At 37.7% G+C, this 13,348-nt stretch overlaps 1 protein-coding gene across 1 annotated transcript in view; it reads left to right on the forward strand.

The window, feature by feature from the left end:
• LOC147800178 (von Willebrand factor A domain-containing protein 3B-like) overlaps positions 1-13,348 on the forward strand; it is a 40,678-nt gene that overhangs the window by 14,764 nt on the left and 12,566 nt on the right. The window contains exons 13-25 of the mRNA XM_087149042.1: positions 182-435; positions 607-720; positions 1,018-1,072; positions 1,342-1,498; positions 2,628-2,797; positions 2,971-3,457; positions 5,049-5,220; positions 5,742-5,869; positions 7,390-7,524; positions 8,040-8,161; positions 8,582-8,717; positions 10,215-10,313; positions 13,036-13,280. Coding sequence (XP_087005168.1) covers positions 182-435; positions 607-720; positions 1,018-1,072; positions 1,342-1,498; positions 2,628-2,797; positions 2,971-3,457; positions 5,049-5,220; positions 5,742-5,869; positions 7,390-7,524; positions 8,040-8,161; positions 8,582-8,717; positions 10,215-10,313; positions 13,036-13,280 — 2,274 coding nt within the window. The remainder of the gene's footprint in view (positions 1-181; positions 436-606; positions 721-1,017; positions 1,073-1,341; positions 1,499-2,627; positions 2,798-2,970; positions 3,458-5,048; positions 5,221-5,741; positions 5,870-7,389; positions 7,525-8,039; positions 8,162-8,581; positions 8,718-10,214; positions 10,314-13,035; positions 13,281-13,348) is intronic.

Consider the following 13,348-nt stretch of genomic DNA (forward strand, 5'->3'; position numbering starts at 1 on the left):
TGAAGTGTGCCACGTTAGGGGACTCTATACATTGTTATCTATTCCCATGAATCCCCAAATACACATTACTTTTTTGATTCCGTGTGTTTGCCAAACTTACATGCTTTGTTGATGGAACAATACCATGATAACTTTTTAGTTCAGCAGAAATTGTGTGATTCCTTTATGTTGATATTTCCAGAAAGAGGCCGTCATCAGCTATTGGTCTACGATCAGCTTCCCAGATCCTCAGCCGAGATTCAGCAAGCCCCATCCCACCCCGCAACTCACGACCCACTAGTGCCCATGGCTACCAAGCAGCAATGCGTCGCCCTATGTCGTCATTAAGCATGAGTTCAACAACCCATGAAAAATGCAAGCCTAGAACCAGAACAGCAACATATCCACCACGACCCAACTCAGCTGTTTCAAAGAAAAGCAAGCCAAACGTTACCTGTATGTTGAAACTTATTCAAGAAGATAACTTCCTTTTGCAGTAGACTTAGATATGTTTTGCGTTTTCAATATGAAACTGTTGTTTTCGTAGTTGAGGTTTTTTTCGTTTCTTGTGCATATATTTCTTGATATTTCACGCCTAATTAATTTTCATGTTTATATTTTCTTCAGATCACACCAAGACAAGTTGGCTGCGATTGAAAGGCAGCCTGGATGGTTGGGTGGTTCCTGAGACCAAAAGTATGCTCCTCAAACAGCAGGAAAGGGTCAATACAGCTCTCCAAGGTACGTTCAAGCAATGAACATGGAAAGTACGAACTTATTGCATTATTACTTTAATATCTTTGCCTACAAGTCAGCATATCAGCTCAGTATGACACCCACAGGACAGTGAGACCATTTGTCCTCAAGTTTGCTCCATAGTGATCTTTGAGGAATCTCACTGACAGGTTCAAATCAAAAGAAAAGAAGATTTCAATTGCTGCGATGTTTAGAGTTTTCTTTCATGCATACCTATTGAGGAAAAAATGTGTAGATCTTACTTTGTTAACTGTGATGAGTATTGTTATTTTTGTCTCATAGGCCTTGAAAATGAACAACAAAAACTGAAAGCACCCAGGAAAAAGAAAGTTGTCGAGTAAGTCCCAAAAGCAGTTTTTTAATGAAAATATGCATATATTTGACCTTATTAGGTGTTTTGTATTAAAAAGTTACCAACCCAATTTTATTTGTTTCATGTATTGAATGTACCTCGGGCAACTCAAGAGTAAATTGTCTGCAGCAATTTTACCTGTCATTTTCTCCCAGTTTTGTGTTTCCTGGTTGAACACTGTTTTATCACCTTAGCAATCGGTTTTGTCAGTGTCAACAGGTTGCATTATCACTTCCATTCATTTATTCCAACAGCCCATTGAAGATGTCCTCTAAACGTTGGCTGCAGAAACATGGTTTGAAGGCTCGTAAGCTGACCATCTACGATGCCTTAGGAAAAACAGCGGTCAAGCAACGGTCTAAATATGTACCCATCTTAGATAAACACATCATCTCACAGGTTTTCAATGATGTAAGTATACTTCAGTGATGTTGAGTAGGTGAAGTGAAGAAGTCTTTGTAATTGTGATGCTTGTCAAAATGAGATCAGTGAGCATCTGGGCCATTCACATGGTGCTTATTAATGCTACATTAGAGCTGTGCATTCTTTTTAGGTACATACATTGTAAAGTCCATGGCTTGACCTTGAGTTGTCTTGGTGCCAAGGTGTTTGTAGTGGTGCAGTGTTTCGGCATGCATGATCTTTAGACTGTACAATGATTCACCAAAGTGGCGCCCTCTACACATAAGGCTGCAAAGGACTTCTTGGGAATCTTGCAGTTTTGCTTCGAAAATCCCGAGCAGCTTTGTTCATGTATTGCATTATGTCACGCATAATCACGCTTAACATTGCCATATATTTAATTCCAGTGCACATGTACGACATGCAATTTCCAACTCACATGTACATTGTGTGTAGATCAACTGATCATTCTCTCATTCGTTGTTTGGTAGAAAAGATGTCAGACAGCAGATTTCGCGAGGAAAGAAATTCGGCTTTGAAAAGTTCAAACAATAACAGCAGATCAGTGCTCTTCATCAAGTGATCAAATTGCACAAGGCCACATTTTTTTCTCAATTTATCTACTGGATTTGCCAAAAGTGTGATATTTGAAGCAGCAACACTGATCATAGATTTCTTGAATGAAATATGTTTCTGGAGGCAAAGAGGAGAAATTGTTGGCGATAATCGCTCTTATTAGGTTGTTGTTAATCAGTTACACATTAGCAGGCTGGCTGCATGAAGGCATGCAATGCTGCACGCAACAGCTTCAGGAACCCCAACTAGCCAACTTATTACAAACATATAAATTTTCACCAGTATCCCCATGCAATTGTTCTTGTGACCCGCCTGTTGAATTATGCATATGTGTCACACACTGTTACAATGCAAGATTTCCAAGACCTCCTTTAAATCTGTGGTTTGTGTGTAGAGGGTGCCTGCAATAACTGTGCATGTTGAAAAATCATACCACTAAAAGCATCTTGGAACCAAGACTAGATCTTAAACAACAAATTCTACTTTGCAGTGACAATTATGTTTGCAACCATTCTTTAATTGTAGTCATCATTTTAGTCAAAACCTACAACTTGTTACACAGATCCTACCCTTGGCTCATGTGACAGACAACAAACAAGAGATCAGCCTGGTCAATCCCAATGGCATTGACTTGAAAACCTATGATGAGAAATTAGAGAAAGCTATCAGTGGATTCAACAAGAGGCTGGACAGGATAGTGTGGAAAGCTCTCACACCAGAAGAACGAAACCAGTAAGTCTTTGGATGCACTGTTTAACTTGTTCAGCTTAATGAGACATAAGCATCCTGAAGCTGACTTCAAGTAAATAATATTCTGCAATTTACATGAAGGTGCTACCTTGTGATTGTATAGAAATGTTCCAGTCAGTCTCTGTTGATTTCTCTTTTAATTAATTTTCTTGGAGGTTTGACTGTGAAGATCCCATCTCTTTTCTGGACAACCGCAAGGACTGTCTGGATGCCCTGGACCGGTTGGGTTGGCCCCTGCCAGAGAAAGACATCATCCTGCTAGAAGATGAGATAGAGACCGGCAACAGGTATCTCAGGCACAGCCATGCTATCCAGAGAGCAGTCCGGCAGAAGATGAATGGGTCACAGTCTGGTGGATCTACAGGGAGGAGTCTTGAAGAGATCACACCCAGAAAAGAGGAAGTTGTCAAAAGGAGGCAGCCAAAGGCTTCAGAGGATACCTTTGAAGATGCCTCAGTGGTTTCTGGAACAAGGCAGAGAAGGATCGCAGAGGATGTGTCAGAGGGAAGCTATCACAGTGATGATGAAGAGGATGAGTCAGATGATAATAGGAGTAGGTCGGAAGACAGCAGTGACTCCAGTGATGAAGAGCTGAGGAATGTCCGTGACAGTGATGATGATGATCAATCCAGCAATGATGAGGTAGATTACCAATCACAGATGAGGGATCTAGCTATTTGAATCAAAAACGTCTCATAAACGGTCTTTATCAAATGTGTAAAAATATTAATTTCAGTTTTTAAAGCCTGTTTTCCCTAAGATTACATACTTTGCATTTCATGAGTTCTTATGACAAATTTATTGCCCAGACTATAAAATAGCGCTGCATTGTGCTGAAGAGCCTTACATGTAATGTGAACCCAGTTGATTTTCTGTCGGAAAAGTATACTGAATGATGCAAAAATTGTCTACAGGGCTAAAGTGTGAGATCGAAGAGAGGGTAAAAAAAAACCATTTTGATTTCAAAGATTTGACAATAGGATTTTCAGTTTTAACACTCACCTATTTGGGGAAATATTTTATGAAGTCATTCTTTTTTATTAATAATAATGCAATTTATGTGCATGCTTTTGTTTGTATATTTGTTGTTTTGCAGCATATTTGTTGGATTGTAAATTGATTTACTGCGCAATATTGAAAAAACCAAGCAGCATTATCTTTAAAAGTTTTTTTTAATTTGCAATAAGTGCAGTGTTCTTTTTAAAATAAAGTACATTCTATTAATGAATTCCTGTTGTAAATATTGAGACAACATATCTTCATTGTGCACATCACTTTGAGCAATTCTGAGTGAATATCTAGTTTGTGATGCACCTAACACCTTAATACAGTATAACTATATAACCATAATTGAAGAAGTGAAAACTGTGTTATTTTTACACATTTCAAAATTTTGTGCTCAGAAAATGTAATGTTATCAACTTCCTTTTACATGAAAGGTAAATTTACCGAACTCAATTGACATTCTTTTTCCCAAATATCAGTGTAAAGTTCATGGAATAAGGACAAGTTATTTTGTTATGCAGCACATTTTTATGTAAGTGCAGATGTTAAGTCTTCAGTTCTTTTTTTTGAATTGTCATGTTCATGCAATGTCATGTCATGTTTCAGTTCCCCCAAATTTTTTTATACAGGGTGATTTTTATGAACAATCTAGTTGCACAAATTTTGCCTCCTCCATACCAACCAGTATACATGGACATACAAAGATACTCCAGTCAGCATTAACCGCCTAAAGTTCATTCTACAATGATTGTATTCAGAAACTTAGTATTTCATTAGGATAGTGTTTGTGTGCTGTCATAAATCGGTACTTGTCTAATGCAATAAAAATAGCAAACCTGCAGCATATTGAGTTATCTTGTTCCTAGGCTCAAGAACAATTCTACATGTTTTTGAAATTACTATGTTACTTGTATTGTGTTGTGTGTTCTGTTTACCATTTGTGGTTGGGGCTGGCTCAGGAGAGAATTCTAGTAAAAGTCTCCAAAAGGCATTCACCTTTCAGCCATTAGCCTTAAAATTCTCCCAACTTCATGCTACCAAACCGTTTGAAACAGCTTTTGACATGCAAAATTGCCTCATGAAAACCTCAAGATCTATCAAAAAAACTTGTAAAGAGTTTGTCTTTGTTGAGATCCACCCTCCAATCACTCTGTTATGTAGTTCGTTTTAAATATCTGTCTTGGTTGTAAAAATTCTAAACTCGCTGGTGAATTGTGAACCTTTACAGGTAAAAAAAGCAAGAGTGGTTGTGAGGGGTGGACCGGGCACAAAGACGAAGCTGAAACACAAAGCCCCAAGAAAGATGAAGTCAACAGTATCAGAACAAAATTACCCAATCAGGCTGTCCCTAAGGTCAAAGGTCATTGCACGGAGCAGTGTGAATGGGCTGTATTATCCAGGTAAGTTTGAAAAGTCCAGTCAGCCTTAATAAGATTATCAATGAAGTCAGCACCAATACTTGTGTTCAGTTACGATGAGTACTAGGAAATGCAAATTAGCCTACTTTTAAAAATGTGCAAAGTTTTGAAAAGACATTCAAATAAAATTTAATGAATACATGCACCTACACTTTGATATACTTTGCTATTTGCTTTTGTACTGAAAATAATTCATATTTTTGAATTTATGTTTGATTGATATCGAATGGAAATTGAAAATAGTCAGCAACCAATCATTCAAATTGAAACAAGATTCAAACTTGCAATATGGGAATTGTACTTTGCTGTGTTAACTGAGATACTTGGGCTTGTGTCGGTCTATTGATAAAAGCCATGACACAATATACCTTCAACTGTTGTCAATTATAAAGATGTAAAATATGTTAATGATGAAACTACTTCAGTAATTAAAGCCAGCTTACTTTTGCAAAGGTTTACCATTGTATCATGGGATTTTCCCCTCATATCTTGCTGTGTGTCAGGTATTGTGTGTGGCATCACTGATGCAAGGCATGTTGAGATAAGGTTCACAGCTGATGATACCAAGGAAGTCATTCCTAGCAGATTTGTCATTGAGACCCAAGGAGCCAGGCCAGCTCCTTTGTTACGAGTGAGTAAAGAGGGATAGTGTGACTCTTGATAATTGAATTATCAGCTTACCTGACAGCCATCTATCATTGCATTACTGACAGAGAATATCAATAGATGATTACAGTGGCAGAAACCAACCTTAATCTGTTCTCTGTGACTCTTTTTTTGAAACAAACTCAGTCCACCAAGCCTGTGTAATGTTTGTTCACAAATCAAAATTATATACTTAGCCAGCAGGGTCTAATATGCAAAGTGGCTGCAGATCAACTAGTCCATTTAAGCAGTCAGAGAAATGATACCCAATGCATTTTATCAAGGCTACATACATCCTTGTCCAAGATTTCAATGTTCAGATGCCATTTGTAAACATGAAAATTTCAAAAGGCATATTTCTAATCAGGCTTAGTGCTGATTTTAACCTCTTAATCGTGGTAGGTAATATGGGCAAGTATGTTTGTACTGACGAACATGCAATTTGCCCTCAAACCATTTCTTGTTTACTGCATATATTGTTTCTTCTTTTAGGCCCAAAAATTATCGGACAGAAAGTGCTTTTGTGAATAAAAATCCATATTATTGACAAGAAGATATTGTTGCTGTTGGAATATACCTACCTCCAAAATTGTCCTGTGGGGTTGATTGATTTCACAGGGACAGTGTTGACTGTGACTTACAGGTGCCTCTGGGTAATTGGCCTCTTTCTAGCAGGAATTCTGTCCAACTCTCCCTCCCAAAATCATGCCTCATGCTAACTTTGATAAACATGGGAAGCATATAGTAGCCTCAGTATTTTGGTTGGAGTCTGGTTTCGGTCTCTGCACTGTTGATTAGCCATTGATAGCCCAGCAGACAATTTGAGCCAGTCTTCACATTCAAGAATTTGTGTCTGAAAGAAAAAAATGCCTGTAGGAAATATGCTTGTAAGCTAGGAAAATGCAACCACTACTTGGAAATGTCAGTGTATATATGCTTCAGGACTCAAACCTTAGAAGAGTGACATTTGCTCAGCAGGGTCGAGGAAACTATCTACCCCCAAACAAGCAAGCATGTTGTACTCGTTGTCTTTGGGAAAAAATAAACAGTTATTTGAAATTTGATATAGGGTATGTTTTTTTGTCTTGGAGGTGTGAGTAGTTTGCTGCAGGCAGAGTTGGCAAATATGCAAATCTCAATACATGTAGTTCCAAGTTGGGCAATTATTTCAATGGAAGGAGGCCATTACAACAGACTTCCACTGTCCTTGTACATGTATACCAAGTCAAGTACAGCCTGCCATGCATATTTAGATACGTTTGTATCTGCTGTTGCATTGTCCTGTTTGTGTATGAAAGCAGAATATAGATAGTATTAGTTTGAATTTCTTTGATAAAATACTAACTCTAATTGCTATATTTTTGTTGAATGTTCACATTACTTTTAATTTTTAAGCCATTTGTAGCATCTGAATTTTTAATTGGTCAATCCATTATTGCATGAAACTTCCACTTCATAGTGCTCTCATGTTTTCACTTGTCAAATCTTGACATTTTGTGTTTGCAGACAGGTGATTTTGTGATGGTTCGTTTTCTGTCAGCGGACTCTGAAGTCTGGATGCCTAGCATACTACAATTTGGACCCAAAGAAGAAAGCAGACAAGCCAAGTACTACACAATTATAACATATGACCACAGATCGGTGTGTACCAGCTACAATTTATTGACCATTGAAATTGATTCCTGCACAGACTGTCTTTTATTTCGTGGTTACATGCTCCCAATGCGATGCATAAAGCTTGCACTGCCTTCTACTGAAAACTATTTACTGTCCTGAGCTGTCTTCTTCTCTACATCCTTTCTTTGTTATGAGATAAAACATACCAAGTTCACTTTCTTCACTGTGCATTTTAGTCAGATATTTGCTTTATACCTTGTTACTGTTAAAAAAAAATTCAAAAATTTTTTTACCAAAGATGCCCTCGTAGCATCACCTCCCCATCACTGATACAAAAAAGGAGCTCTATGAATGAAAAGTACAAATCCAAATCTCTTTCAAAACTTACTGCAACCCTATTCTCAAACAGTGAGCTGAGATAAACATTAATCAGCACATGTACTATCAATCTAACATGTCAGATGAAAACGTATCATGACTGCTTTTTGTTCCTTTTTTAGTCTTAATATTGAATGTTTACCCTTTTTTCCAATGATCAGCTGGATGTACCTCGGAACAGTCTGATCAAGATTGCCCAGGCTCGTTATAACTTCATGGTGCGTTACATCTGGTCATTACGCAAGTCTGCCAGGGTACCCAATGCCGTTTGGCTGGTTTCAGGGTAAGTAGGTTGTTTTACACACTACAAAAGCTGCTTATCACAGTGGTTATGTTGGCATGAAGTTTTTGTTTGGACAACTGGTGTAGTACATGTTATGCCCACATCTAGTAGACATGGTAATGTAATGAATAGACATTATCAGAAAAAGGTGATGTAACAAGAGATTTAACTATATCTTGAAAAACTGAAAACAGAACAAAACACTATTGTACCTTAACAATTCATGTCAAAAATAAGATTTTATGTGTGCTTATTTACCCACATTAGGGTCATTCTGATTTCTGGTGGAATTGTAGCTCCAAAACTCGGTCTGATAAATTTACCATAAATTTATGAATTAGATAAAGTAAAAGTGTCTTGAAGTTGAGCCATAAAGGAGCAAATCATCCAGGATTCCTTGTCTGTCTCTTCTGTTTGCAGAGAGAATAGAGATCAAGATCAGGTTATCCAAGATCTTGAGGATGACTCTGGTATACACCTGTCATTGCTTCAGAGGACACCCTCTGTGGAACAAGAAGCTCAAACTGAACGGCCACAGACGGCCAGTGAAGAAGTGGTAAGTACAGTTGAGAATTGCTTAAGCATTGCTGTACCAAAACACTTGCCAGTAATAAACATCTAGATTTGGTATGGGCATTACATGCTCTTGATTTGTATACCAGCTTTGCAGTGTGTCCTAAGATTAATTGATTTCCTGTTCCATACTCTGCATTAGAAGACAGTCTTCATAGCTCAACATTTCCTTTTCTTCTGGTTGTCTTGTTGATCTGTACTATTGCAAACAGAGATGTATTTCGTGTTGTGTCTTACTGTAACAGACACAGATGTCCTTCTTTTTACTTTGAATTGCATTATTATTCTCCCAAACACTTACATGTAATATTGAGAGTTTGATGTTATTCATGTGGAATGGGGAATGCAGGTGTGAAGAATAACATGCGACCAGATTCCATTTTGCCCTAGCAGATCTGACATCTTACATCTGTGAATATCTTTTCATGAGGGTGCATTTCATGGTTCTCATTTAAATTAATAAGCTTTGTAAGAAGCTTTCATCCCATATGAAAGTATTTAAAGTATTCCAATGACTGAAAGCAAAGTAATTTCTCTTCATGCATTCAAAGCATAACAGATACCTCTTTCCGAATTTTATAATACATTTTTTATCAACTCTACATTTAAAAAAAGGTTTCACAACCACAGCTTTCTCACAGTAACATCCCAAATGGAGCTGAACATTGTTTTTTTCACAGCACTACTTTATTGGTGAAATTTGATATAAAGCCTGTTAATGTATGAGAAGGGAAAGTAATCCTTCTCTTAAATTCCTTGCTGGTCTCAGCAGTTGTTTAAGATATAGTTAAATGAGAGAGGGAAAGGTTGGATTGTGTCTGCATTTGTATCATCTTCTCCACCCCAGGGAGTGGCTCTGGATAGACTTTCCCACCTGCCTCTCATCTCTTAAGCCCATCCCTTTTTGTCGAATTTTTTTCCCCATCGTTGAGAATGCAAATACCAAGTGTGGCATCTTGCATTTCTCCTTTGATGCATCCCTCATTCCTGTATGTGAATACTGATGATTCCTTGAGGAATTCTGTCTTGGTACTATTCCTGGTGATGTTTGGACCATTGGTGGAGGTTTTGTGGTGGAGAACCTTTTCTGTTGAGCAGCTGGGATGCAACCCACTACTGCAAACTGAGAATGCTGCCCTCACCACAATTCATAATGTCTGTCATATCACATTGGACATTCTGTCATTGATATAAATGTAACAGGACTGGACAAACCAACGTTTTCTTAATGCAGTACTGATAAAATCAAACACAAAGGCAGGATTTGGATGAAAAAACCCTCATAGGTACTCATAATATTCTGCCAACTTGGCTTCAATCTAAGTGCACATGTGATAGGATTTAAATCTAGTGCCATCGGAATATGAATAAAACCTATTAAAACAGTCCCAAATTTAAATGTCTAATTATACATGGATTAGGACCCCAACTTTTTTTCCATGAATTTGATGAATATCCATCTCCTATTACTTGTCAACAGCAAGCAGATGACACAGCCCCTGAGGACATCCGAGAGAAGTTGTCAGAATTACAGCAACAAATGAGAGAGCAGCATGAGGAACACATACAAACACAGCAGGTAAGACTACATCGTAAATCAGCCCCCACAAACATATTGAGTAAAGGAAAGATTGTGTTATGACCCCTTGCTCAAAAATATAGGAATGGTCATGATTAGTTGTCAGATCAACATCAAGGCAATTTTCAATAACCCCAATAATCAAGCAAGGATTTTAAATATTTTCTTACACCTTTGCACAGTAATGCATGCCTTGCTGTGTTACATGCAGAGGTCTTGTTTAAACGTTTTTGTGTTTTTGGAAATCAGTGGTTTCATAAATGACACCCTCTAATTCATTTTTGAATTCATGTATGGAAATCATGCAAAAAGAGAAAATGTATGATTAATAACAACAATAAATGGAGGAAATCAAGAGTGCAGTTGTAAAATGGCCTGTCCAGGGACTCAAAAACTTTCAATGATGGATCCCACTGTGATGCTGCCAATTTTGCGCTAGCATGTTAACAAGAAGTCCTCATTTGTGGTTGCAGAATTACACATGGAAGAATGGGCTACGCACAAAATAAGGTGTCCTGGTCATGAGGACTCATTCTTGCAGTGTACTTCATGAATGGCCTTTGGAGCCATTAAGAAGGAACTAGAAAGTATACCGGTAATTTCAAATGAGGGGCTGAATGTCACTTAGTTATGCTTACATGGCCTTGGACATGTTGGAATGAACTGGATGATTAATGCATTCATAATATCTAAAATGTGCAGCTGCTACACTGACATTAGTCCAACAGGAATTCTCATTTGTCAAGGTTGATTAATCAAACATTTATGGCTCTGTACAGTGTTTTTTTTGTAAAAAGTTTAGTATGATTCAGATTGCATTCAAATACAAAGCTGAAGTATTATATACAATATCTCTGCTGACTTGGTATAAGTTCTTTTAGAATTACAAAGAAGTGATGAACCTTTTGAAATTAACATGTCTATCTTCAGAGGTTGGTGGCACAGATTTTTTATGAGTGAATGTACTCATTTGATTTAGGCATGAAAATTCCAAATGAAAACAACTGGCAAGTGTGTTCAGAAATTTTTCCAAGGAGAAGTGTACTTGGCACAATCTTAGTTTGATTTTCATTTTCCTCAACTTTCAAGTGTATACAGCAAAGTAATTCCTGAGAATTCCCAGTCATTGACCAGGATCAAGTAATACAGTCATCAGGATCCCTTGGGAATGCTTGTGTCGTTACCAAAAGAGGTCTAATATCCTAGTGCCAAAAGACAGTCTTGGGGAATCATGATACATACCAGCATAACCTTATCAAATGCTAACAGCTGTGCTCAAGCTAAATTACAACATTTATTTCATCAAGGAAATCCACTTGCTGATATTACCGTTCCCAGGCATTCCTGACATTTTTCTTTGATTTTTATGCCTGCAAGTGGGCTATCCAATCATAAAAATTGTAAGTGCTTCAAGTTTTTGCCCACATGTCTTAAATTGGTTCCCCTGGTATGAGTGTTTGTCTCTCAGCACTCTGTCAAGTACAGAGATATGGGAGAATTTTTTTGTTGCTACACAATACTACTCTCTTTCATCGTTTGTGGCACAGTTCTCATTATGAGCTTCCCCATTGGCACCTAGAGGCAAAACGGGGAAAAAAAATTAAGGTGGACACCTGAATCCATGGTTGAATATTACAGGAATAGCTTTCACTGATGGATTTCTGGCCGACACAGATCTGTGAATCACAAACAAATAACGGATTAGATGTGTTCCCACAGTGTGCCGACCGAGCACATTCAAACAGAATTGAAGCAAGTGTTAATATTAGAGGAGGGAATCAGTCTTCTCGCTTCCCTCCTCCCTCGAGACAACAACTAGTATAGATTACCTTCAGCATCTGATGGGCTCTTCAATTGCCCAGTGTTTTCTTAGTAACATGTTACAGGCTTTTGAAGATGACAAAAGTGAGGAGCCATTCAGAGTAGGATGAAAAATATGTGAAAAGGGAAGAAGCTTTCACCATTGATCCAATTATGGCAAGTTATGTCTACGTTACTTCAACAATGCAGATGTATTTTTCCTCAGAAGTAGATCTGGGGCTGTGTATTTTACTTGGCAAAAATATGTGAAAAATATCCTTGAGTATGGTAAAAATTCTTACAATCTATGTTTTTGTCTACATTTTTCAAGCACAGTTTAGTATTTTGGGAAGGGAAGGATATTTTGCCATACAATACGTTTAAAAGGGTTTGTTCACTAGGTAAAATTGTAAAATATCCCCTGAGAACTTTTTACAAATTGGGTTCTCCCATGTTAATCATAAGTTGATAACAAAATCTTGTATGTAAGTGTTGTTTTTTAAGGAGGGTGTGTGAAGGAGACACCAATGAAGGCTGTAAAAGCCACAGTCTTCATTTTCAACCTTCTCAAGATCACATGCTCAGACCCATGCTTGGAGATTTTCAGTTGAATATTACCCTTTACAGAAGAGAAAAAAAAACAGGGGTTTCCTTTGTTTTTTATTGGGAGGGTAGTCAAACCTGTTTCTTACGATCTTCACATCTGTCTGAATGGGAAAAACAAAGTAAAAGTTTTAAAAATTGAAGGAAAAACCTGATATTAATTAAAGTCAAATTAAACCTCCCAACTCTCTCAGATTGATATGTTACAATTAAAGAGTGCCGACTCTAGCAATTTTATCCCACTTTCCTCTATCTAGCCACCCAATGAAAAAGAAATAAACCCAACTAGAGAGTGAATATCAGTGGTGTTAATTGGCAGGTATTGCAGGAGGAATTGAAGGAGAGTTTCAAACAGCAAAAACTGATGGATGACCACCAGAACCAACTGCTACAGAAACATGATGACTTGCTGCATAAACACTCGCAACTGCAACGCGATTATGACACCACCACCAGACAACACCAGAAACTGCAGAAACGACACTCCAAGCTGAAGGGCAAACACAGTCTACTCAAAGAAGAGCATGACACGCTGGAGACAACACGCAGGGAATTAGATGACAGGTCAGGAGTTATGTGGTTTGAATTTATGTTCCTCAATTGTGTAAATGCATCATCTTTCAAAGAGAACT

Source organism: Acanthaster planci, linkage group LG02 (genome assembly GCF_054643075.1).
Source record: "Acanthaster planci isolate LZ-2023a linkage group LG02, COTS_SCS, whole genome shotgun sequence".
In the NCBI taxonomy this organism is placed as follows: Eukaryota; Metazoa; Echinodermata; class Asteroidea; order Valvatida; family Acanthasteridae; genus Acanthaster; species Acanthaster planci.